The following is a 26865-nucleotide window of genomic DNA, read 5'->3' as shown; positions in this document are numbered from 1 at the left end:
TTTCCCCCAATATATTTTTGCAATTATCCGCGGTATATAGATACCATTTACTGGCACATAAATCTGATGTAACAATTATGAAAAATATTGCTATTTGACAGCTCGCAGTTTGGAAGTACAGAGTTCAGGTTAGTTGTAGGTGCGCAATGTCAATATTATATCCAAACTCTATAATTTATGTACATAAAACTCTATTCTATAAAAATTCACATAAATTGCGTGTGCATGAATTTGTACGGTTGACACATAAAACATCTATGTGTACGCTTGATACATTTAACAGCTCATCTTTGAGCTTTTGAGTGCGTCAAATGAAATATACTCTTGAATTTCTTTTAGTGTAGAACAAAAGCCGTAATTTTCAAATGTTGCCTCGTCTGTTGTCCGCTTTAAACTACATTCAATAAGAGTTCATGAAAATATTACTTAAAACAACAAATTGCATTGGCGTGGTCCCGAAAAAAGTTCCCTTCAAATAATTACCCTCATTTGCACTTCGCCTTCGGATACATACTCCGTCGGCGTTGCAGAAATCTCTGGTTCGTTGTGTTGCTGCACCGTGCCACTGATAGACAGCTGAGGTGTCTCCGGTATTTCGAATTCTAATTGTTCACATGCTCCAAATACGTTATGGTGATTTCCGAAACCTTGCGACAACGTTGACTGTATTTGGAATTCAGTACCTTGTGTACCATTTCGAAAAGATTTCGCGTTATTTGCTACCTTCGTCTGTCCACTAGCTTTTCTTTTTGTTGTGGATTTTCGGGGTTTTCCAGTGTTGACGCCGATATCCACAGTCAAAGGACCATCGACCTGTGTAGCCTTGGTTTCCATTGGTTTACGTTTTGGAACGATAACCTTTTTAATAATAATTCGACGAGGCTGCGAAACTGGCGGCCGATACTTGCGCCGTCTAGTAAGCGACTTGAAATACTTTAGATGGCTTCGTAGCTCCTGTCTGATGGTTTCTCGGATTGTTTCTAGCTCGATTTCCTTTCTCTTCTGTCTTTTGGAATTGCTTGTTTTTCTCGTTTTTTTACCTTCTATTTGAAAACTGTCCATGGTCTGCTGCAAGAACATTTGAATTTCACTGTTTAAATCATCATCCGAAATTTCTTGAACCTCAATCGACATATCCTTGTTCGTGACCAGACACGCCTGATCTTTAGATGCAGCAGACGGTGCGTTCTTTGCTGTATCCAATTTTTCAGAAACAACTGCTGTGTGCTCTTTGGAAAGTACGGCTTCAAAGCTGCTATCCCCGCCAGCACTAAGATAGATAATGTCAACATCGCTACTGCTGCATGCTGCGAGCGAAGTCATGTTCGTTGTTTTGGTTGAGGTGCCACCGGAAACTTTACATGCAGAAACTGCAAAAAACGAATTCATTATTGCAACAAAAAACGAATTATTCATTCATTAGTACAAGGCATAGTAATCGTTAGATTGACAAACCTTTCTTACGCAGCCCGACTTCTGCTCTGTTGTTATTCGAGGTAGCCTTTTCGGTTGGATCAATACAAATATTTAGAACATCAAAACTGCATACGCCGGAAACCGCCATTTATTTATTAAAACAAAAAACGACACAGATTTTTCATTAGGGCCTAAGTCGCAATGTGATCTCGCCCTTCAGAATTCGCCGTAATTAGGGACGTTGCGATACTTTCGATACTACCCACTGAGACGTCCAAAAAATTGTTTCAAAATCGTTCAACACGGGTCCAACGATGGACGTTTGTTGAACGGTTATTTGTACGTTGTCCAAATTGGTCCAACGAACGTCCTTCATTGGACGATTTTGAAACCAACCGTTCTTAGAGGGTAGTACGGTATCGATACTTCTGTTTCCGATACTCGATTTTTTAGTATCGATACTTCAAGCACGCCCGTCACCGTGGCAAACGTTGAACAAAGCGAAATTGATGCTGGCAGAGTTTCTGCGAGAATTTTGCGCGATTTGTGCGAGAATTCTGGCAAAGAATTCGCTCAAATGAAACAACCGTTTCTGACAGAAGCGGTTAAACCACCCGTACTGCTCACTTTTATCCAGAATCCAGCCAGGAATGTACAGCCAAGATCGCTGTACGCTTCCTGCCACATCTTTGTCAGAAGTTTTACTCGATTCGCGCTAAATTCTATCAGGTAGGAATTACCAGGATCTTTGCACAGCTTATGTCCGAGTTATACCAGGGTTTTGCTCGGTTCCTGTCAAAATTTGCCAGAAAACGCAAGCGAAACCGAGTTCGCTCTAGCTCAACTAACCCGACAGGCAGGGTGGCCAGATAGAATTCCTTAATATCGGTAAGGTCACTAAAAGTTTATCGGTAGGCCGGGTTGTTGTCCCAAAAACGTAGTATTGACATAGAATTGTAAAATACTGACAAACACAGATCTCAGACCAAATCCAACCCAAAAGATGAATGTTGAGTAGTATGTGTCCAAAATCAATAAAAATCGGTAGTTTTCGGTAGGAATAACAAAATATCGGTGGTTTTGCCTTGGGCGTCTGTGAATCGGTAGGGAAGACCAAAATTGGTAGGACTACCGATAAATCGGTAGGTCTGGCCACCCTGCCGACAGGATACGCGAAGAAATCTGACAGGGCTTCCAATCCAAGACTTATTGAAATCTAGTAGAGAGGTCTCTGCCAGAAAATTTGCTGACTGGGCGACACTTTACTGATACCGATACAATATTGACGACATCGAAAAGAATGGAAGAAACTTAGTACACAGAGAACAGACGTCCATCTTCAGCATTCAACTTGTGTAAAATCTCTAACGGTTTCGAAGGTAGTTGGGATATCCAAACCAGGTGCGCTACTCTCGTCATGTTTTTTTGTGGCTGAGTTCGCCTGAATTGACAGCGGTTATTCCTCTACCCAGTCAAACTAGTCCGGAACCGGTTCGTACTTCCAGCATGAATTCCAGCTCAAATGCATCAACCGATAGAGACGGAATCGGTTGTTTTCTTTGAGCAAGATTTCATACTGAATCCATTCAGGATTTCGAACCGGTTCCGGAATGGATTTGACGGATAGTTGGGATAGGTTGGTGTGGCGGTGCTAGTGTTTATCGTATATTAATTCAAATGTTTACACACGTTTTTTAAGTATTTTTGTTCTATCATGGATGTCTTTTCTCTGTGCTTAGTAGGTGGAAGAATTTGATTCGGAGTTCTGAACGATTTCCGAGTCAAATACAATCACAGAGAACAGACATATAAGCAAGAACAAACTTTTCTGAAAAACCTGTGTAAACATACAAATGAAAATACGTTGAAAATCACCATCGCATACAGGTTTGCATGCGTGAGTCACCTTTGTATCAAGTTTGCACACAAGTCCCCTATAACGATTGCTGGACGATCGAAGCGCCGGCCAATGGCAAAGTTGCCACTTGCTTTTGTCATTTCAAAGCGACAGTTTTATTTCTTACACAAGTTAAAAACCTTACTTGTATGTATGTCAGTTCTCAGTGATGCAATTACCGATTCAGGCTCAACCGTTGCGGAATCGGTTGTTGCATTTGAGTTGCTAAAATAATTGGAACACTGCTCGCATTTGAAGAAAAAATCGAATAGATGATGGAAGATCAATCGATTGCAAAAATTGCCCATTATGTGGCAGTCCATGAGACTTTCTGTTCAGCTAATTATTTTTTTTATTGTAACGACATATAATTAACAAGGGACTGGAAGGTGAAGTATTTTTCAAATATTAAAAGCCATAGTACTCAAAGAAGAGCAAGGATTTGAAGTAAGAAAGTTTAGAAGAGCGTGGAGTAGGGTCAATGAACAAGCTTAGAGTTTCCCGGCTACTTAACTCTTTGTCTTCTGCAACGCAGGAGTCAGGATCTTTTGGCTTTAAATGCGAATTACGTGAGTCTGCGCCATGTCCGGACAATCGTAAAGATAATTTAATGACTTATGCTGTCGGAACCGACAAAAAGTTAAGTCTCGGAAAACTTCCATCCTAAGCATTTTGCGACGATGACTCATTGAATGAGTTAGTTTTTTCCCTCACTAATTGCGTGCCGGGGTGTTTTATTTCATCGACTATTGTGTCTGCCTCAACAAGTTGTGCATATAGTCACTGTGTGTTGATTGAACACGGCGCCGGCAGTTTTCACCCAAAGCTACTGGATGGATCCCCATCGCGGTTCATTTTTTTTCCTTTTTTATTAACGACTTATAGTGAGTCAATCTTTTTCCTTTTTTTCCGACCCGCCGTCGGAATCAAGTGAACCTGTGATCCACTCGTTTGTCCGGCTTACTCAAACATAGGGGCTATCTCTAGTTTAAGTAAGCCGTTTAGTTTAGTTTCGCTACAGCTAAGTCGGACAGCACGCGCAAAAGCGATGTGCAGTAGCCACATTAGGTGGTGGAAACAAAATAAAATTGGCAACGCATTTGGCAAAATGTAAACACAAATTAACACTCCGGATAAACCTATCGTCAATTGACATTTCGACGAGTTTTGATTCGAGCCAACAATATGGGCCCGTGGTGAAATCGTTAGAGTTCAACGGGGTGCTAAAGCGTTGCCAGAAAATTCTTATTTCCCAGATTAAATGAAACGCGCTTTTTAATCGCTTTTGGTTGCCTTATTTAAAAACTACAAATATTACTTATTTTCGGATTCATTATCTACTCACATAAACACCACCAAACTATATGAAGAATTAATGGTGAATATGATATTTCACACCAAAACTTACCACAATCTGAAGTACATTAGGAATTTTGATCAAAAATCTTGTTCTACTATACTTACACATGATTCGACAATTTCCCACATTCGTTGGCTTAATGAAGTGCACGAAACAAACAAAATTCATGCGAGAACATGCCAATTGTTAAAAAGAACAATTTTAAGCTTAAGCCAAACATGAACCGCCATGTTGGAAAAACGCGAAAACAAACCAAGTCCATTTCAGCCGCCAGAAAATTTGTCTAAGTATTGAAATTGCCTTTAAATCGCATCCGCAAATTGAATTGGTTCCTAGGGGCAATTAGCACAGGCGAGTTGAGTCAAACTTTTTAAATCGCCTGACCATGTTCGTCCGCATTTTTGTACCGGGTAGCCCTTTTTGACTGGGCATGTTCGTCCGAGATGCATTATAGTATAGGTGTTCACATTCGTCAAGTTTGAGTGTGTTGGTTTGTTGCTAGTGAAATTAATCATGGCGGCCCCGGACCGCGAAGCACATAATCAACAAACCGACCAATCGAAACGAAGCTTGTCAGCAGGTGGTAAAAATAAGTATGGCATCCGGGATCGCAAAAGAGCAAATGTTTACATCACTAACCAATCAGAATGAAGTATGGGACCACGTGCTTCTGTTATCTTCTTCATTTCTTCTTGTTTGCCCGAAAAGGTGACAGCTGATGCACACATAGAAAAAAATGTGTACACCTGTATACACCTCGATGTTCGTCCGCATTTTTTTACCCGGAATACAATTGTCAAACTAATTTGGGAAAATGTAGTTTAGAGTGTAATGTTTACATTGTATTTGTATCGCCGTCATTTTTTTCGAAAATTGGAAAAATGGCGTCACCCGAAAAGTGACGTCGCGAATCGTTTTTGCCCAAGCATCTGGAAAATCCACAGACATCTCTCTCACCGGAACATCGGAAAACAACTCGGAATCGTGCAGTCAATGGTAAATCGTGCGATTAAACGTTACTACCAAATTATGAACCTTGAATGGTAGGAGAAATGCGGACAGAGTGAATATTCTATTAATGATTAGGATCACAAGCGTGTAGTGAAAGTGTTTAAGCGGAATCTCAATACTTCGATCAGACTTTCGTACACAAGGACATCAACTCCCTCCCAAGCGCAACGGCCCGGAACTAAGGCCCATTGAAAAATACTGGACAAGTATGAATCCCAATACTTCGATCAGACTTTCGTACACAAGGACATAACCCCCCCCCCCCTTCCAAGCGCAACGGCCCGGAACTCAGGCGCATTGAAATACTGGACAAGTATGAACCAAGCACTACGGAAGCATTTCAGAAGGTCACAATATGAGGAAGACATGAGTACGGTTATGGTATTGAAGGTGAACGAAATAAATATGCCAAAAGAAGGGGTGTTCAATAAAAAATGAGAATGATTTCAATACCTTTCAATAATTAAAGTAAAGAGCGTAAATTTTTTCTCGAGAATTGCACTCTGGATTCTTCTGAAATGGGTGGCATGCTTCTTTTCGCTCGGGTGCTGTCAGTTCGATCGAAGATGGCATCGAAACAGCAAGCACTCCCCGAGCGTGTTGTACGGTTCTACGAAACGATAGTCATCGTGGAAAAAAGGTTTCGGTAGACCATTTTCGAGACGAAAACGTGCCCGTGAGTGCAGTTTACCGGATCCTGGCAGCGGCCGTCCGGCAAAGATAATGACGAACAAGAAAAAGTTAGCGGAGCAGTTGACCACCAGGATCCGGAATTGTATCTGGAAAATGGACGTCAGTACCGCTCTTGTGAGAGCATCGCGACTAAGTTGCGTCGTACGGTTGACCAGGGCCCCTTCTCCAATATTCATTGAGATTTTTTTTAAAGAATAAATATTATGCTTTTAATAAAAAATACTGAATTGGCTATTTTTTTTTGTTTTTAACTACATGACAGAAAAAAATCTCATTTTTATTGAACACCCGTTAATGGGTTATATTTCATTACCAAAGTTTAAAAAGGGTTGGTCCGCTAGGTAATTTTCTAGTGTTTTTTCCGTGATGTAATTTGATCTAGGACACCTTTAGGAAACAATTGGGTAGATGGCAGTACTGAGTCGCTAAAATTTTCAACGCATCACGCATGTCAATTTGAAGGTTCACATATGTTTTCAGTCTAAATATCGATTAGATATGGAAGTAGTGTAGCATTTATTAACAATTCTTCTAAACATTATGTGTAACATCCATTAAACGAGACCTTTTGTCATTTACAGCGAATGCCTGCGTTCACTCAGATACGAGAATAAGCGCTTCACACCGCATATAAACTTTATGCACAACAAACAGATTGTGCGGGCGAGTGTCTACAATGACAAGGTAAGCGACATTTTACCTCTACTTATCAGACAAGTAATAACTTACCTACAATCTATCCACCGCACAAACATACCAATCGACGGCTGGATGTTGTTGGCTCGAATCAAAACTTGTCGAAAGTAAACAAAGTTCATTTCATATCGTCAACCTGGCGCCCAGGTGGTGAAATCAACGGGGTGCTGGAGCGTTGCCAAAAAAATTTTATTTCCAGATTAAATTTTACTAAACTTCCCAGTTTAACTCAGCCGAAATGCTGGCTGGATCTAATTCGTATTCCGTATTCCGTATTCCGGTGACACAACCGATTCAAGTTAGAATGTTTAAGGGGTACCATTTCGATGCGGCTTAGCCGAGGCCCGGGCGATGTGGCCACCGACCCGCCGTCGGAAGCAAGCGAACATGTGATCCACTCGTTTGCCCGGCTTACTCAAACATAGGGGCTATCCCTAGTTTAAGTCCGACTGAGCGGTAGCGAAGTCGGACAGCACGCGCAAAAGCGATGTGGCGTAGCCACATTGGGTGCTGGACACAAAATAAAATTGGCAACGCTAGCAAAAGGTAAACACAAATGAACACTCCGGATGAACCTATCGTCAATTGACATTTCGACGAGTTTTGATTCGAGCCAATAATATGGGCCCCCAATCGACAGGCAATCTTGGCAATAATGACACCATCATATTCATCTTATCACAATTCACCCACTTATTTGTGCTTATCTATATGTGCATTTTGCAGGAACAGTGTCTGATTACTACCGGCGAGGGTGGACTGATAACGGTTTGGCACTGTGGGGAAGTGAATGAATCCGACGGTGTGATCGAGTTCGATAGCGGTGTCAGTAAAAGTTTGAAGCAAAACTTGCATATTCACCATCGAAAGAAGCCCTATTGAGTTGTTCCTGTTCAATTATAGTAAAACTGAAAAAATGTCAAGTCCAACGTAGGTGTGACTAATTGATTAGGTACTGTCGACAAATTCTAATGTGTAGCGAGCGTCGAAAGTTAAACAATGCTCACATTTATATCTTGGCGTGCCATGCGTATATGATTCCACTATATCTAGTTTTGAAAGAACCTCCTTGTTTCAAGCATCTCTCTACAACATAGCTGGTGAGGCAGCTCTGCTTATATTCTATGTGCAGTAATTGATTTTTCATAGTCGTTAATCAATCTCGTTTATTATTTTCGGCAATTCGTTTTTGTTGCGCGTCTTGAACAGCTTTTTTTATTTGTTCACTTTCCCTTTCCGTCGTGGGGTATCTGGCCGCATGATATTGAATAGCATTTAGTTGTCGCCGAACATGGGTGCTAAAAAGAGCATTTTAAGTGCGGAACAGTTGGACGAGTATGCAGAATTGACCTACCTGACTAGGTGGGAAGTGCTCTTGATTCTGGAGAAATTTTCAATGCTGGCACCACACGGAATAGAAAGCGATCTACACAGAAGGTTCTCAACCCGACAGATTATGGATATTTTTCCCCAACTTAAGGTACATATTCGAATGAGTGTCACATTATTAAGAGGATTATGAAATCATAGAAGCGCTTTTGTGTTTGCAAAATCTTGGATGTAGTTGTGCGTAGATGATCGCGATTGCATGTTCGTCTTTGTGTATCATCGGGAGAAGATCGGGCGTTTGTAAGTGAAGGTCTCAAGTAACCAATAAGCAGTATAACGTAGCCTAATATTTGCTTTAGATCCACATATAAAGCTATTCGAAGAAGCCGTGAAGCCCTAAATACTTATATAATGCTGGTATTATGCCAGAAAAGGCGAAACATAGTGCTATTACTGTGCAGAGATTGACAGCTCGTTTCTGCAGTACTAATGCTATTATATAGCACCAGCGCACAAATGTCAATTTTGAAATCCTTATATTGGCAATACTAATGCTATTAAAAGCTTCAGTTGGCTGTCATTGTCCGCCATGGTTTTAAAACCATTTCTTATGTTTCCTTTCGGTATGATGAGCAAAAAGGAAAAATTTAAAAAAAAACTAGGAGTGGGTAATGTCCGGGATATAACCGCGGTGTTGACGTAGGACTAAACTTGGGCATATCATATGACATTCATGGATAATTTGAACCAATGCACTTTTTGAATGAATGTTTACGAAAATTTCGTGTCGAATGAGATTGCCACATTCACTGATTTTCTAGGACTTGCAAAAACCTTCGGGTTTGTAGATTAATTTGATAAACATTTGCTTATATGAATCACTGGTACATGTACAGAAGAATTGACAGGCGCAAACTCAATCCAAGTTATTAAATGGAACTTTCTAATTCAATTCTTTCTCCATTATGTTTTCATCCTAAAAAGAACGGTTTGCAGATAACTATTTTTGGTGATACCAGATGAGAATCCTTTCTAACGATTCGAACCTTGCCCGAATTCGCTTCTGCTGCGTACATACACGAACATTCCCCTTTCGCAGCTCACATCGAATGAGCTTTGTATATCGCAATGCGATCTCTTTTATAAATTTCTTAGTGCAGATGGAAGTCCATCCTTTTGTGTGACAAATGGAAATATTTTCATCATTCTTTTTGGTGTAGCTTTCGCTTAGTAGCAGGGTTGCCACATTTACTAATGTTCTTGAAAGATTCGCAAAAACCACCAATCAAAGCAGGCTAATTCAAGCATGATTTTTGAAAACACCGTAACTAACAAATGTAAACAAACTGAGATTATCACTCCCCCGCATTCTACGCATCTTAATGTACATGCTGACAAACATTCGTTTCATTATTCGGTAATGCAGCTGAAAAATGCGCAATCGAAATAATGACGAACAATCAACTGACACGTCAACAGTGCATAAATACAGTTTCGTCATGTTAGTTACGTTAGGTTTGGCACTGCTGTGACACTTACGTTATTTTAATTTAATCGGTTTTTGTAACTAAATCATTAAAATATACTACAATCTTTCTACTAAAATGCTCAATATAGGTAATGTTTCTATAAGGGGAACAAGAGCACGCAGTTCCTTAATTCTAGCCAATATTTTAGAGAAAAAGAATGCAAGTAATGTTATTCTAAGCACCACTAATGCACTTTCAGCACATTTTTATTTTTGATTATCTAAATCTATCCTACAGTAGATCAAATCTAAATACTTGTGACAATGCGAGCAAAAATGAGACACTAAAATCGACTAATTGAAAAATGTCGAAAGTGTAAGAGTGATGCTCAGAATAACGTAACCTTTATTTGTCTTCAACACACTGCTCAAAAGTGACAAACTACAAATGTTGGTTGTCCTCATTGGCATACTGCCTCGGCGGAACAGTTCAGTCATAGAATTGATTAAAAAATGATAAGATTAGTCACCACAATTGACGAAACTGAAATAACGTAAGTGCAACAAAGATACCAAACCAACGAAAGTAAAACGACGAAACTGTGAGCGTGATACTAATAACATCGTAACTTTAATTTTTCTTCAATCCGCTCTTTTAAATGTCTTGATCGCGAATGTTCGTTCCATTCAATGGAAAGGCGTCTTTGGTGAGCATTTTGGATGAATAATTGGTGTAAAAATCGGTATGGTTTTTAAATAACATTTAAAACAAAACTTCGAAAATGCCATCGCCGTTTTCTCTGTTTGGGTCAAGTGCGAGTTTCGCTGTTTTCAAAAATCATGCTTGAATTAATGTTTTTACAAAATCTACGGAATCTACTACACAATTGTTTTGATTATTTCCCAACGAATCGCGCAAAAATCTGTTTGTTCCGTACAGCACAGCGCAAATAATTGACGTTGGAAAACAAATCGGCAACTTCAGCTGCCAAACACTTAGAAACGATCGAAGCATTTTTCCGTCAATGTCACTTTTCTGACTCAATTTTTTGTAGGTATTTTCTTGCTTCCGTCCAATTGGTCAGTTTATTAGTTTTATCGTACATTTTTCGGATATTATAGAAAATAACTAACCCGATTAGAGAAAAGTTATTTTCCAAAGCACGAAATGGAAATTTCAATTGTAATTCTTCTGAGAACGATTTTGTGGTCCTAATAAGAACCGTTTGTTGTGAATATTATTTCGCCGTTTCCCGCTCGGCATGATGATTATTCGCTTGGTATGGATAGCGCACAGATTGGTATCTTCCAACAAACTAACCAGGCAGGCCTCGCTGGCTTCTTAGAGGGCCATTACGGCTGAGCTCCGGAAGAGTAGATCGATTTTGAAATGCTGTGCAATCTCACGGACCAGGCACTGGAAGAGCAGCTTGTGAATTAGTAACTCTGTCCACTTCTGAGAGCGATGAATTTCATGCAGGGCGACGACAGTTCTTGGTTGGCAGCAATAAGGCAGTAGCTATGATTTGGTTGGTAGTCCAAATGCAGCTTCTCGTTGAGCAGCACACGTACGTGTGTTCTGCTCTGTGGCTTAAACACGTCTGGCTTTCAGAAAAACTGTGACACCCATATTTATAGGTTGTAGCATTAATGTTGATTCGCATTAAAAGTAGTTTTTGAACTTTTTAAACAAGTTTTACATAGCAAACAAGGTATCAATAGCAAGCGTTGAACGTTTTCCTTTCGATTTATGAAACAATATTAGTAATTCCTTTAGTAGGAGAAAAGTTATTAAGATTCAAAGTGTACGTAACGCATCCGTTTTGAAAATTTTGAAATGACACCCAGTATAAGCTTAGTATGCACCTCTTGCGAAATGAGGTCGCGAAATATTTTTCCTTCTTCCGTGCGGAATTTTGACATTTGCTCGCGAAAACTAGTCTGTGTGTTTGCTGTTAGATGTCGCTTTTGATAACTGGAAAACGACATCAGCTGTTGTTTGTTTATTTCTTTTTTATATTTCTGTTGTCATTTAAATGTTTTAAATGATGTATTTTATTAATTCATCACGGATGTGTATGAAATCGGTAACAATTGTAAACCTATTTGCCATTCATGAAGCTCTCAGGGAAGTGACGTACTCAGCGTGAATCATATTTCGAGCATGATTAATCATAATGCTTATTTGTGACGGTTCCGGATGTCTCGGGGAAGTTCAGTCTGACCAATTTAGACAGCACAATTCCTGCAATCGGAAATTTAAATCATTGGCTGGCCATTTTCTATCTAAATTGGCTGCTTCTACCGGTTCTAGAAGACCCAGGGAAATGATCGAAATTCGCTCAAACCAAATCTATTGTAATTGTCCGAATCGTAACTCTAAGTCGGCGTTTGACCATTAAGAAGCAAATCTGATTGCCTTGGCCGCCTTTGCCGCTTTCACAAGTCTCGGGGAAACTACCTTTCGAAACACGTTTCGGAATCCGGAAATATAACGCAAATATAACAACCGACTCCGACTCAATCGGTTTCAGGTCGAACCAAACCCTAGGCTTTAAACTTTGACTGACGTTAAAAATCGATTATGATAACAATGGCTACTACTAAAGGTTCTGGAAGTCTCAGGGAATGCTACCAATAATCAGTACGGATACAAACCTATTTTTGGTATAACAATTGTGAGAATCGTAATTCAAATTTATTGCCATAAGTAATTCGTGGTAATTCTTATTGAATGAAACACTAGAGAGGTTTAAGGAATTGCGCATATTGCTACTACTTGTATTACTGCCGCAAGAAACATAATTGTCCCATGTGTATAGGGATTCCCATAGCACATGGGACAGTTTTGCTTCTAGCGGTAGAATACCTCACACAAAAAATGCTGTTCAAGTCTGATATTACACCGAAAGTTAGACGAATTAACTGAATTCTGATTTGATGGTCAGATTGACCCTGTATGTAAATTATGGAAAAGATGTTATAAGCCTTTTACAATCAGTCATAATACAATAATACGTTATAATCCATTTAAAACGAGTGTATTGCTAGTTAGGCACTTTTCAATCAGTTAGGTCCTTTCATAATCAGGACGGTCATAAAAATCAATTAGGCCCTTTTATAAATTGTTGTAAAATCGCTATCAAAATTCTTCATAATCAAATGTTGCGTTATGTACGTGCTCGGGTAGATATTTGTTAACCCATTATAACCCAGCTATGTTAAAACTTTTGGTAATTTGTAAAATACTTCGTGAGCCCTCATATTATGCTGAATTAAGTATGGGAAAAATAAAATAACCACTTTGGAACGTTTTGTTGCGAAAAAAAATAACGTATGAAATTTCATACGCTGGGCTGATAGGGTATCAAAAAATCATTACAGAGAAAATTCGGCTAAAATCTATATTCAACATAAAATCGAATAATATCTTCCGATCATTCATTTAAAAGCTTTTTTGAATGATTTTAACACTTATCTTCTCTCTCGTGCCGTTTCATCTCATGATTGGTTCGTTGCATTAAACCGTCTTTCCTTCAAACTTTGTAATTATTTTAAGAAAAAAAAACATTTTCTCACGAGAATTTACATAAAAAATATTCTGGGTGGAACCAGGTATGATTTGCTACGTATTAAGCATTTATTAACCTTGAATGCACTGATTCAACGTTAAAATCAGCGAGAAAGTTATGAATCCCTTCCTGGTCCTAAAGAGGAAATAATTTTGCCTTAGGAAAAAAGATATCGGTTCAGCCTAGCGTATGAAATTTCATACCTTGAACTACCAGCAGAATTTTCGCAATTGTTTCACCAATTTCTTCCATTTTTTCGCACTGAGCCACATCTTTCACACCTCTCATGGCAATTCGTTCACAATTCGAAACAAGAATGAGTGATTTAGAAGAGAAAATTAATAATATGTATTGTTCATATTTTGGTTTGAATTTTGTCCAACTTTGACATTCGAAAACACAAAGGAATTTTATAAAAAAGATTATTGAGCATTCACATTATAAACTATAGGGTATTAATTAACGTTCACAGAAGACCAGAAGTTATAAAACGCCTTTATTGTATAACAAGTGTGATCCAGAAATGTGTTGTTTTTGCGTATGAAATTTCATACGCTAGGACATAATGGGTTAATAGAAAACATGAAATTTCAATTTGTTACATTTTGCAGTTAGGCCCTTTTCAAATGTTTGGATAGAACTGGGTAGAACTATATTGTAATTGTAAATTTAATAGCTTACACTGAGCAAAAAGCATCTGAGAATTTCATAAGTCTCGGCATATGAACCAACCTTCTGACGATGTCATTGAACACTTTAGAATGTCATAGGCAGGCTTATGAATTCATTGATCTTTATTCATGCACTCCATAGACGTACAAATAATGAATTTCATAAAACAGTCTTATGACTTCGCTCCAATATATGCCTTTAAGAATTTCATAAGTTTTTCTCATGAAACCCATATGAGATCTATTATTGATTCTATAAAATTGTATTTTGTTTTTCATAAACGTCAGTTTTGTGAAAAGTTCATAATTGTTTCTTATGAATTCAGTACTGGCCTGTGTCGTGTCCGGACGAACCAGTAGTCGAACCTCCTCGTTCAAAATCAATTTAATTTTAATATTTCTCTCTCTTCGTCTCATTCCCTACAGCCTGGACGGCCAACCAGGAGTTAATAGTTTCAGCACTTTTTGATTACCGCTGTTTGAAACAAAAGAAGTGAGATTTTCAGTCAAATTGCAACAATTTTAAATTGTTTTTATGTTATTGAATAAATTACTGTGAGCATTAAATCTGTATACATGGTTATGATTTTTACAGAAGATATCCGATTATTTGAAATGAAATAAGTTGTGCATATAATTAGTGTCTGACGCGTATTTTATAATTATCAAAATCATTTGAGAAGTAACAATCATTATCATTCAGTCCAGTTTCCCAGTTGTCTAAGCCCAGTTTCCCAAGAAATATTGACGAAGCGTTGCTCATAATGTGCAAATTTTAATATTTAATGAGAGTTTTCTCTTCAATCTTCTGAAGGGATCTATACTTGGCGGTTAATTTGTCCCGAATTGAGTTCTACAAGATGACCACACGAATGAACTCATGAGGAATGACGTTCATGTTTGACAATTCTCAGTGATTTGTTTACTTTGTCAGTTGCGTGAGTTGGAGTGCAACGGGTGCACATCTATTACATTCAAACTCACATAACTTCCATGTAAACAAACCACCGAGAATTGTTAAACGAAGTTCATCCAGCTCATTTTGTGGGGTTATGTTGGTTGGTGTAAAACCTAATATCCTCTCAAGGTTGATTTTTACTTTTGTTTTTTTGTCTACTAAAAATGCTCGAGAAATGTCAGCCATGTTTTTTTTTATATAAATGCACAATAATATACATAAATAACAAACATGGCATTTATTCGAACATTGTAATGAATTTCATAAGACTGTTCTACGGAAATCGTTATTTCTACTATGTTTTCTACTTATAAATGTCAGAAATTTTCATAAATGGGCACCTATGGCGTTCATTCGGACATTTTCATAAATTTCATAAGACTGTCTTATGAAAATAATAAGAGATGGATTTGGAAAATTTCCCTTCCAAATCATAAGACAGATTTATAAAATCCATTTAAAATCCTTATGTCTGAAAGTCATAAGACGTTTTTATGGAAATTCAATGTAAATTTTGCTCGGTGTACGATACCCTGTTGGTTACATTTGTATACCTTATGTCAGATCAAGGAAAAAAAAAATATAAAATTATAAATTCAGAATCAAAACAAGTATGACCCAAAAAAGCTCCTACGCCTTTCACCAGTAGCTGCTCGAAAACACTTTACGGTGCGATTTTTTCAATTTCGTCCGAGCTCTCCGCGTCTAGTAACTGAATCTTTTTCCGGAAGTGTTTTTTGATTGATCTGCAAATCATCATGCTTCGATCACTGGCCACTAGGTTGATAGTGATTCCGTTCTGTTAAAGAAGTGGGAAGAAATACAATCTATAGGATCACAAGAATGAGTCACACTTACCGAATATACCGGTGCGTCTAATTCGATGTAGATACGTTTCGCAATCGGCTCGTCCCTGCTGATCCATCGGCAGGTCGAAGTTGACGACAATGGTCACCTGTTCGACGTCGGTACCTAAGACGAAAGAATCTCTCCGTAACCTGGTGCTGTAGCCAGAATCAAGTGGTGGAACTTACCCCTGGACAAAACGTTCGTTATAATCTGTACCTTCTCTAGTCCGGTTCGGAATCGATCCAGAACGTCCAACCGTTGCTCCACCGTTAGATCACCGGACAGTACCGCTACCGAGTGACCATCCTGGGACATCCTGCCGGTCAACCAACCGGCCATTTTGCGTACCTGTTTCGATCGATTAACAGTTCTGAAAATAAGTTTACTTGGAGTTTACAACTGTCCTATACGTCATATGACAGAAAATGATCTCTTGTCCGACGATAATCACACAATTTCTCGTCTTGGTTGCGGAACATGACGTAGTACTGTTTGATGTTATCGAGTGATTCTTGCTCCCGCGCCTGCCGAATGACGATCGGATTGGGTACGATGTACTCGGCAAACTCCATCACTTCTAGCTCGTACGTGGCCAAGAAGAACACCAACCATAACACCCGCCTCGTCCAGAACAAAAAGGGAAAACTAGGTCGTACGTCCTGAACTTTATACCCCAGTCCATTAGCTTGCCGGGTGTTCCGATGATGATACGATTAGTCAGCTTCGCCCCTTTGACGGTATCCTCACCGCGAACGGTGTAAGGAAGTTTGATTTCCGGACAAAACTTTGCCATTTTGGCAGCTACTTCCCCCTTCTGAATTGCCAGCTCATACGTGGGGGAAAGGCAAATCACCTGCAGGTTTTTTAACTGATGGACTCAAGTGAGCATTGCCAGCACGAAGGCAGCGGTTTTTCCTATTCCCGACTGACTTTGGGCGATTATATTCCGTGGCGGACCGGCCAACAGAGTAGGTAGAGCCATCTCCTGAATCTTGGAAGGGGCGTTGAAACCCATCGCATAGACTCCCTGTAGTAATTCCGGCTTCATGTGCAAAGCTTCGAAAGTTTTAACTAACCAATCGGCGAAGAAGAATCCTTACGCTGCACCTCCAGATCCAGCTTTGATTCTACTAAACCTTAGCGAACATCTTTCATTAGCAAACTTGCACCCGCCGGGCTAAAAGATTAGTCATGGATAATTTTAAAGCAGATACTAAATATTTCGGGAGAAAATTTAGAATAGGACGTAAGCAACAATGAGATTCTCTTTGGGGTCGTTCTCTTCTGTTTATTACTCGGTCGTTTCAATATTTAGTACTCAACTCTTTGCCTAATATTTTAGTAAAAACCATCGGCTATGTACTGGAAAATTAGTGCAATGTGTTATAGTGACGTCATAATAATCGAAAGAGAAAGTAAACAACGAGAGGCTCTCAATGTTCCTTATGTCCTAATCAAAATTTTCTGCAGATTTCGACTTACTTGAATGCCTCTGCATCTTCCGCGGAGGAAGCTGTTTTTCCATTTTCTCTTGCAGATTGTTTTTCTTCAGGAGCTGCTAGAGTCAGAATTTCCGTAGCTACCGAACTCCAAACATCAGGTGCAGCTTTGGTTCTACTGCCGGTGGACTAGGTTTTTTCCGCATTCTCTTTCTCTGGACTGCCAGCCGCCGGCTCTGAATCGTTATCCTTGGTGATATGTACTCAGTTCGCTAACCTATTTGTATTGAAAAGAAAAATTCAAATCCCATCCCAATGATCGCTTCAAAAATAGGTTATAACAAATAAACACTTACCGAGTGCAGAAATTTCTTGATCCGTCGTCTTTCTGACCTAGTTATCGGCAGCGCTTGCCATCGTTTCGATCGGGTATTAAAATTCAATAGTAAGGTACAAAGTATGGGAAATCGTCCTGAATCAGCACGGGTACTGTCCCTCGGGTGGTTTATTCCTTGCAATTCGCTGAAATTTTGACCAGAGCGACCTTGCGGAAAAAAACGATGCCTTCTTTTGGCTGCTCACTTCCCTTGCCATGAAACCGATGATGAGCGCTTATTCCAAACGGTTAGCCGATTGAACATGACGTGCCATTATGTTTGTTCTGTGAATTGATAAGGACATCTAGATATGCAAAGGAATGTTTGGAGAAGGGATGCTACTGGTAAATACATACCGAAAGAGCAAGTCCTTTCCGAGCATCTTGATGTTGTGTTTTCTGTTGGCCCATTATCACTGCGTTCTCTTGCTGGGTGATTACCATGATATTATGTTGTTGGTGTTCGATCTGAAAAAATCATAATGAAAAAATATCCGTAAATGAGTGAACTCGAGTTTTTTTTAAAGAAGAATAGGGTATTACATTACAATGTACTAAACACGGTACTGATCCTTTCGAAATAAAAAAGGTAATAAAAATGCCTCACCTTGCCGCACCAACTGAATAAAAAGTCCTCCTGCACACCGCATGGTACAGTATAGTATGCTGCTACTACTGTGTTTGAATGTGCTGTTGCTATCTTTTTTGCAGTTGGTCAATGGTCTTCTACATTTGTCTTTGATCTATTGCACTAATTGCGGTTGCTGACCAGGTTGTACCGTCGGTTGAACGTTATTGCTACCGACCTTTAGGATGATGGTCATGGTCTGGAGGAAATCTTAATTTTCTGAAGTTATGGTTGAAGGTGGTTCTGCTGCTGAGCTTGCTGTGAAATGTTGGCGATAAGCATTCGAATAGTGATTGCTTGCTGCTGCTGGAATGGAATCACGAGCACTGTGGAGGCAGTGATATTTTCATGCAAGGAACTGGTATGAACCAAGGCTGGAATATGACGTTTGTGCTTGACTCAGATTTCTCTAAATCAGGAAGGCAACCGCTGGTAAAAATAGTGGCAGGCAAGTTTTAAGGCAGAATGTACCGATGAAATGTTTTCCGATGTGTCCATCATTCGTAAACTCCTGTTGTTCGTTTGAGCAGTAATTGCTATGTGGTCCTTTTTGAGGGGTTGTTGGCTGTTGCTGGATTGGGAGTTGTTGGTACTGCTGCGGTTGCATCGATTTAATGTTGGTTGGCTGATTGCCAGATCCAGGATGTTGAGACAAGATTAGTTGAGCTGATTTGCTTTGTTCGGGTGTGCTGCAAATAATATTAATTATTTAAATTTAATTGTTTAAAACTAGAAAAAATCACACTTCCAGTAATATTTTTAAACTTACAATTCAAATTCGAAATATTGAATTTCTAAACTACGAAATATTGACAGGTTGCGATGAAAAAAATAACAAAAATTACCAATCTTGTGTTTTATTATATTTTTTCATTGCAACCTGTCAAAATTTCGCGAGCCTCCGTGCGAAATAATACCGCTGACCATTATTTCGCAAGGAAAAAGTTTGCCTTGGTGACAGCGCATAGAAAGCAGCGCTGTCTCGCGGAAGTATTATGAAACTTATCGTTTGTCAAACCGTGTCTCAGCTAACTTCATTTTTCGTTATCGTTTTCGCGAGAGCTGCGTACCGCTTACGAAATGGAAACGAAAATTTTTTTCGCTAACATTTCGCCAAAGAGAATAGTGAAAGAGACGAAGAGTGAAAATCAGTCAAAACGGCAACACTCCCTTTATGATGATTTCAACACTAGAATTTTGGCAACCGCTTCTACAGGCAGCACTTTAAATGACTCCTATTATATTTTGAAAACAAACCGTATGTCGATCGATGGATTTGTTTATCAAACGATGTGCATTTCGAAACAAAGAGATGAAATAATTCTAAAACTTGTTTTTACTCATACATAGACTCTAGAATGCACCTTACAATCACGATTGCACTAAATTCTGACGAAAATTCAAATTTTTTTTTGATAGATTTACAATACTTATCTCCTTCAACTCAGGCATGAGTAATGTTTATTTACATTGCACGATTGGTCTGCTCAATAAGGTATTTTTGGCTTCACACTATTCGTCTCTTTCCCTATTCTCTTTGCATTTCGCGACGTTTTTTATGCATAGGTTTTGTATAGGAAATTTCATTTCGCAAGAGGTGCATACTTAGCTATAGTAAAGAAAGACGTAAGTCCTACGTCAAAAAAGTTCTGTTTAAAACCGTAATTGACTCTGTTCTAATGCATTGTAATGAATATCCTTAATGGGTTTTCATTCTCACATGATATGAATGTTTACGAAAATTACCTTTAGTAAGTCTTGAACTGAGGTACCTTGCCTCGTCCTTCACGGTAAGTGCGCTGCGTTTGCTTCCTGGACTATATTGCATATGTTCGATTGAAATGAAATATGCCGAATATAATCTTCAAGAAGAGTTGCATAACAAATAAACCCACAGCATTACAATAGCACTATATCAGCTTTTTATTTGCTCTATAATGGCATTAAATGCACTTGTGAAGCTTACATGCTTTAAAGATCCTTGAAGCATGTACGCGTTATATCAGCTTTATATGCGCATATAGAGCAAGCTATAATGCTATATGTCGGCTGTGCAGTTATGCATTATTGATGCTAATATAGCTTTATTGCGTTGTTAATGCTGTAATGGAGTTTCATTGCAACATTAGTGCAAATGTATAGCCAATATAGTGCAATGGCTTAATGCTTATGGTTACTTGGGTAGGGGACCCTCAGCCACTGTCCACTTTGTTACCGGGGTGTTATCCTGTTTGCGCGATCTCTGACGTCGGCGTGAGTGGATGATTGTGAAGGGCTTGAGTATTTATATGTTAACGTTTTTGTCGCGTGTGCTAACGTGTATGTAACTTCGTGCGCATAAAATTCGATATTATAAACATGTGGCCAGTATGTATTTCTTGAATGTGTATTCTTGAATGATCGCGCGCGAACCGTGAACCTGATACTTAATTTTTAGTGTATGGTTCAGATGCTAGAAGAGAGAAAGATTCATTATATCACTAAAGTTACCGTCCATGTCCCCGCTTGAGATAGCGTCTATGAGTTTTATAAGCGCTAAAACGTACACTTAATCCACAGAGAACAGACAACCATTATCGAACAAATATGATACTACAATGCGAGAAAAGTTTTGAATAATATAAGTTAAAACACTAGCGCCGCCATATCAAGGTATCCCAACTATCCGTCAAATCCATTCCAGAACCGTTTCGAAATCCTGAATGGATTCAATATGGAATCTGGCCTAGGAGCAGATCACTTGTGATGCATTTTTAAAAATCAGCGAAAATAAATGCATTTATTTCCATCAAAATAGAAATTCATAATGTATTTTGCGTTGCGTGCAATGTTTTTGCGTTGCGGGCAATTTTGTTTGCGTTGCGTGTAAGACGTCAAAACCCTACAGGAAAACTAGCCCTACATTTAACAAAATGTCGAACAAAGTGGATCAGCGTAGGACGTTTGTTAAACAAACTTTTCTGCGAGGGAGTGCAAAGCTGATGCAAAAATGGAAATTAAATGCATTTTTTCTAATTTGATGCAAATTTGTTATACATTCTTAGAGTGATCTGCCCCTAGAATCTGGCGCAAAGAAAACAACCGATTCCGACTCAATCGGTTGATGCATTTGAGCTGGAATCGATACTGAATCCACTCAGAAGTCCGAACCGGTTCCGGAATGGTTTGACTGGGTAGAGCTATAACCGCTATCAATTCGGTCGAACTCGGCCACTTAAAAAACATGACGACAGTAGCGCACCTAGTGGAAATATTCCAACTACCTTCGAAACCGTTTGGGATTTTTACACAAGTTGAATGCTGAAGATGGACGTCTGTTCTCTGTGCTTAATCACTGGTGTGTTTTCATGCCCACTGAGACATCAAAAAAAAAATTTCAAAATCGTTCAACACGGGTCCAACGATGGACGTTTGTTGAACGGTTATTTGGACGTTGTCCAAATTGGTCCAACGAACGTCCTTCATTGGACGATTTTGAAACCAACCGACCTAAGAGGGTGTTTACGAGATCGCGGGTGCAGTTGTGCGTTTGCATCTTAACTTATTTATCTGCTAGCGTATATGTAACTTCTCGTTGCTAAATTCGATTTTGTAACCTTGTGGCCATTAACACATTTGCGTGCGTTCCTGAATGATCGCGCTGGTCGTGAATCTGATGTTTAATTTTCAGTATACGGTTCAGATACTAGAAAACAGTTACCCATATCACTAGAGTTCCCGGTCATGTCGCTATGCGTTATCTAGTGGATGTGAGTGATATTTTTTTTGACTGGCCCAACTGAAGGCATGAGTCTAGGCTGCTAGGACCAATGATAGGACTTCCGGACGTGACGTTTTGAGTCAGTGACACATGCACTTTGGGCACGCTTTGCTCCTCCCAAGCATCATTTTTGGTTCATTGTGCATTTTCACTCACTCGGTCAATCGCGAAGTGCATCTACGGGCAGTCTACCTAAGCTAAGCTAAGAGACCGCGTTTATAAATTTTTGAGTGCTAAAACGTTCACTTTAAACCGGGGTATTTTATTGTCGGCGAAATCGTAGGCGTATATGTGGATGATTGCAATTGCATGTTCGCGTTTGTGACCAGGTTTGTATTATTGCGAAAGATACGAGCGTTTGTATGTTTGGGATGAGATAGATTGTGAGTGTATATGAGAAATATGCAATTGATTTTATTAGTGAGTGTTAGTATGAATCTAATTTAAGATATAGTTAAAACAGATGGGTGGGTAATGTCTGTGACATAACCGGAGCGTTGTGACTACACTTCGGGCACATTGTTTAAAATCTAATGATATTCATTAGACTTATCATTAGAAATCATTAGATTTTAAATAACTTGTTTGAATGAGAAATTTTAAAATTATTCTTTATGATAGTGGTTCGGGAAAGAACCGTTGATGTTTGTACTGAATTCAAAGATTGTTGGATGCAGACTTTTGCAAGCATAACATGATTGGTGTAGGTCGTCAACCAGTTATAATAGTACCATATATTGTGTATTGCAGATTTCAAATTACACCACTGGATCAATCAAAACAAGTATTCGTCTATGACATGAAAAGCACGAAATAAATCTTCTACTTTCTACATTAACGTTTTTCTTTATCAAAATAACTATTGTCAGCGCTAAAAGTTAAATGGTAAAAACTGGGAAAAAATCTCAGCAGAAAATTTCGAAACGGGACCCAAGTATTGAAATGTTAGGAATATTCTACTTCAAAACTGTGTTCTGTTTAGTCAAAATGGCATAATACCTGATAAAACTGACTAACACCTATCTTACTTTACAGTATAATCCCTTCCATGATCGGTTGTTCGATGTGTTCTCCTCCCAGCATGACACCCGTTGCTCATTCGAAGACATTTTGGATATGTTCAGCGTTATGTCGCACAGTTGTCCCCAGCAGATAAAAGCAGCCTGGGCATTTCGAGTATTCGATTGCGATAACGACAACATGATAACCAGAGAGGACATATCTGCCATCTGTGACCGTTTGACAAAATACGACCGTCTAATGGAAGAGGACAAAGAAAACATTGCTGAAGTGGTAATTTAATAAATATTCATGTTTTTTTTAAATACAATGTGCTATTTGTTGTAGATACTCAACGAAATGGATCTACAAAAAAATGGAAGCTTGGCGGAATTTGAGTTCATCCATGTTATCTCTAAAGTATCTGAGTTTCATCACACATTTTCATTCCGACCTTGATCGTACGACAGTGTGGCTGAATTTTTTAAAATGATATTTCATATGTACAAAGCTATCATATTTTATTGTCTACCTTCGAAATCCACCGAACTGAAACCGATGGAATACTATCCAGGAAATGTACGTGTATGGAGTTAGAATATATTGTCTCAAATGGCACGTTCCCCGTATGTAGTCGGGGATTTGTGTCTTGCCGTGTCTTCTCATCATTTCCTGAGCGCAACGAAAAGAGAAGGAGGAGAGAGGAAGTAGAATTGGAAGGGTGGGAAAAATAACAGCACAAAAACAAACAACAGGTAAATTGAACTCACAAGTAGTTCAAATCGCCTGCTAGTAAGTCTAAAGCTCTTTATCACATTGGATAAGAAACTTTAGTATGTCTCTGAGTTTCAGTCATTTCAAACACGGTGTCGTCTATGTAAGGATGGCCGAAAACTCGAAATCGCAATTGCGGTATTGCTGGACTGTTGCATTGTAGCGATCACGTGTATCAGACTTTAAAATAGCTTCCAATTCAGTAACCCAAGTTCCCTGTTGCAAATATGTGTTCACTTCTTCCATTCTGTAGGTGGAAGAATGAAGGCCGGGCGGCTTGAACAAATTTTCTGCTTGCGTACAAGCCATACGACGTTTTCTCTCCATGTCGTTTCTCTTTGCTATAGCGCGGACTTTTAACTTACAGGCGATACGAAATTCCAACTTACTTGTCATGTTCTTGTTTTCAGACGGCGCCGATGGTTGGGTGGTTAGCGTGACCGCCACCCACCCCAGTTGGTCTGGGTTCAATCCCAGTCGAGGTCGTTGAGATTTTTCAGAGGTGACAAAAATCTGAGGTCACGCCTTCCTTCGGAAGGGAAGTAAAGCCGTTGGTCCCCGGTCCATGAGTTGATGGGTCGATATCCAATCCAGATAGTGGGAGTGTCACCTCTCTGGCGTCGGTGTTTGGCCTCGTAGCGGAAATAGGCCGACGAAAAACAAACAGAATTGGAAGAAGAAGAAGAAGTTCTTGTCTCCCCAATTATTTGACCCGAAGATCGCTAAATTTGGTAGATGAAAGGGATAGATGCAAAAGACCAAAGGGGAAACGAGATGTGGATCGATCCCAAACAGTTCTAAATGAGCTCGTAATGAAGTTGCAGGTTTGAAACCTTCAAAACTCGTTGGATTTACAGTTTCCCTGTTCAATCATTTCGATTTGATCAGTAGAATCAGAGTGTGCTTGTAATGTCACGTTTTCGTTAAGAGGTTTGTCTTTAAAACATGAGAGTTCTTTAGATATAGGCCAAGTTAATACAATGAAAAATAATTCGGTGTAAAACAATGAACTCGAACCGTCGGCTAGCCGTGCGACGGCTTTTAATTGCAAATTTTGCGCCTGCCCAGTCAAAAAGGGCAAGTTGTTGGCTAATGGGGGCTATTTGCCAACTCGGATGCGCTAATTGCCCTTCAATTTGCCAGCAAATTGCTGGCAGTTAGGGGGCTATTTCAAATACAACATTTGAGCGATTTTCCGACGTCATTTTTTGCCGCCCAACCCGCCCTTAAATCGCCCACGGAACGCGCCATTTAATCGCCCTAAAATGCCTAATATGAAAATTAAAAATAATGCTTATTTTCGGATTAATTATCTACTCACATATACTGTAAGTAGGGGTTTGCCCGCTACTCGGGTTCTTATTTGCCCGGCGTACCCTTCGTTTCAGGGCGGCCTAGGTGCTTCTACAGAATTTCGGATTTTCGTTTCACAAGAAAAAAAGTAAACAAACAAAATAAATTATTAAATTTACCGACTTTTATTCTCCGCTACTCTCTCAACTACTGCTGCTGCTGGTGATCTGCTACTGCTGGCGGAAAGGCGGGCGGTTTCCTCCGACCGGCCGGGACAACAACGGCCGCGTTCTCCTTTGAACGTTGGCTGCTCCGGCAGCGGTCCTTGACAATTAGCTAGGGAGGTGAGCTTGGCTCCTTTGTTGGAACCTTCCTAGCGACGTTGGTGACTAATCACCGGATCCACTTGCTCCCCGCAAGGAATCCCAGAAGACACCGCAGTGTTCTTCCCAGGTGGAGCCGTTGTCCTACCTGCTTCCCTCTCCTTGGCTGTTAGCTGCAGAGGAGAGCAAGGCTCGTTCGACTTATCCTCTGCAGCGAGAGGGGCGGGTGCGTCGGATCCTTAACGGTTAGCCGGGGAAGCGAAAGCTCCTTGGGAATTAGCTTCCCCCGACGGCGATCCAGCACCACTAAACAAATGAGCACCCGGATCACGGACCGGCACTTTCGACGGAAATCGACCGTCGCACACGCGCACTGAACGTTCGTTACGGTGGCGGGAAACTGTCCCGAAATAAAAACAATAATTTTCTGGACGTCTTTTCGTTGCCGTGGTCCGTCACTTTCTGTCCATCTCAATGGCCGCCTTTTTCACTCCACCAAACAACCACCAAAAAACACACCGCCGCATAGCTGTCATTGCCATGGTACAGCATAGTTAGCAATCACTTTTACAGCGAGAGGAGAGCGGAGACCTACCTAAACCCTATGTTACTAATTCACAAACGTAAAACAAAAATTATCTAACCTATCTGTACGAGTAAAACCGTTCACAAACGCGAAAATGAACAAAAATTTACAACTAAATGTGAACGGTACCGAACAGCGGTGAGCATAATTTTACGTAAACAATACACTCTACGGAGTGTATACGAAAAAAAGGGTATATTTCCACCCAGTGCAAAATTGTTACCCTGGCGGGTTACAATCTCGCCCACACCGGGTGGAAAAAAAATTGGAAACAATTTTTTTCTAACCTAACACCTAACACCGATACAATAATAATAACGAAATGAATCAATAAATAAACAAAGAAAAACTAACTACACCTAATCATTTCTTCCGCAATTTATAAATTTTCATCTCAAAAACTAATCGACCGGATGTCCTAACCGGTGAACTGTGTCTGTGTTGGGTCTGATAATACTGACAGCATACGCGAAGCGAGAGGTTGTCAGCCATTGTTACTATTCGGTTATGGGTTGAACCCTAAACCCAATCCGAATACAAGATCGGTAACAACTCGAAAATCCCTAAAATTCTGCAAGTGACATTGACAATTTTCAATGTTCCAACTTGCAGGGGAACGGTTGTCGGCATTATATTGTTTTTTTCATCGACTGTCCAGAAATGTCTTACGTGTCCTTACGATACCAGTACTACACACTTGTGTTGGGGATTCAATCCAAATACATTCATACAATCCCATTCATTCATCCTCAATCACTGGCCTGCTC

General features: G+C 39.6%; 3 protein-coding genes and 1 pseudogene across 3 annotated transcripts in view; 2 read left to right on the top strand and 2 right to left on the bottom strand.

Moving 5' to 3' along the window:
* LOC131691562 (WD repeat-containing protein 89) overlaps positions 1–8106 on the top strand; it is a 35399-nt gene extending 27293 nt beyond the window's left edge. The window contains exons 3-4 of the mRNA XM_058978077.1: positions 6959–7061; positions 7800–8106. Of these exons, the coding sequence (XP_058834060.1) occupies positions 6959–7061; positions 7800–7955 (259 nt within the window). The 3' untranslated portion in view covers positions 7956–8106. The remainder of the gene's footprint in view (positions 1–6958; positions 7062–7799) is intronic.
* LOC131691566 (mitochondrial thiamine pyrophosphate carrier-like) overlaps positions 1–26865 on the bottom strand; it is an 84510-nt gene that overhangs the window by 9804 nt on the left and 47841 nt on the right. The gene's annotated exons all lie outside the window — the stretch shown is intronic.
* Positions 13825–18559, bottom strand: LOC131687999 (DEAD-box helicase Dbp80-like; annotated as a pseudogene).
* LOC131691572 (calcium and integrin-binding family member 2-like) lies at positions 22887–23623 on the top strand. The gene is made up of 3 exons (XM_058978089.1): positions 22887–23008; positions 23159–23416; positions 23471–23623. Exons 1-3 carry the CDS (start codon positions 23006–23008, stop codon positions 23579–23581), a joined length of 372 nt encoding a protein of 123 aa, XP_058834072.1. The 5' UTR covers positions 22887–23005; the 3' UTR covers positions 23582–23623.

This window comes from Topomyia yanbarensis, chromosome 3 (assembly GCF_030247195.1).
Source record: "Topomyia yanbarensis strain Yona2022 chromosome 3, ASM3024719v1, whole genome shotgun sequence".
Classification (NCBI taxonomy): Eukaryota; Metazoa; Arthropoda; class Insecta; order Diptera; family Culicidae; genus Topomyia; species Topomyia yanbarensis.
Note: the sequence above shows the minus strand (reverse complement) of the source record. Positions and strands in the feature narration are given on the sequence as shown.

Bases quoted from the DNA above. Each gene is read 5' to 3' on its own strand.
- LOC131691572 (XM_058978089.1), top strand. The intron at 23,417-23,470 runs GTAATTTAATAA...TATTTGTTGTAG, and splicing joins AAGAAAACATTGCTGAAGTG to ATACTCAACGAAATGGATCT.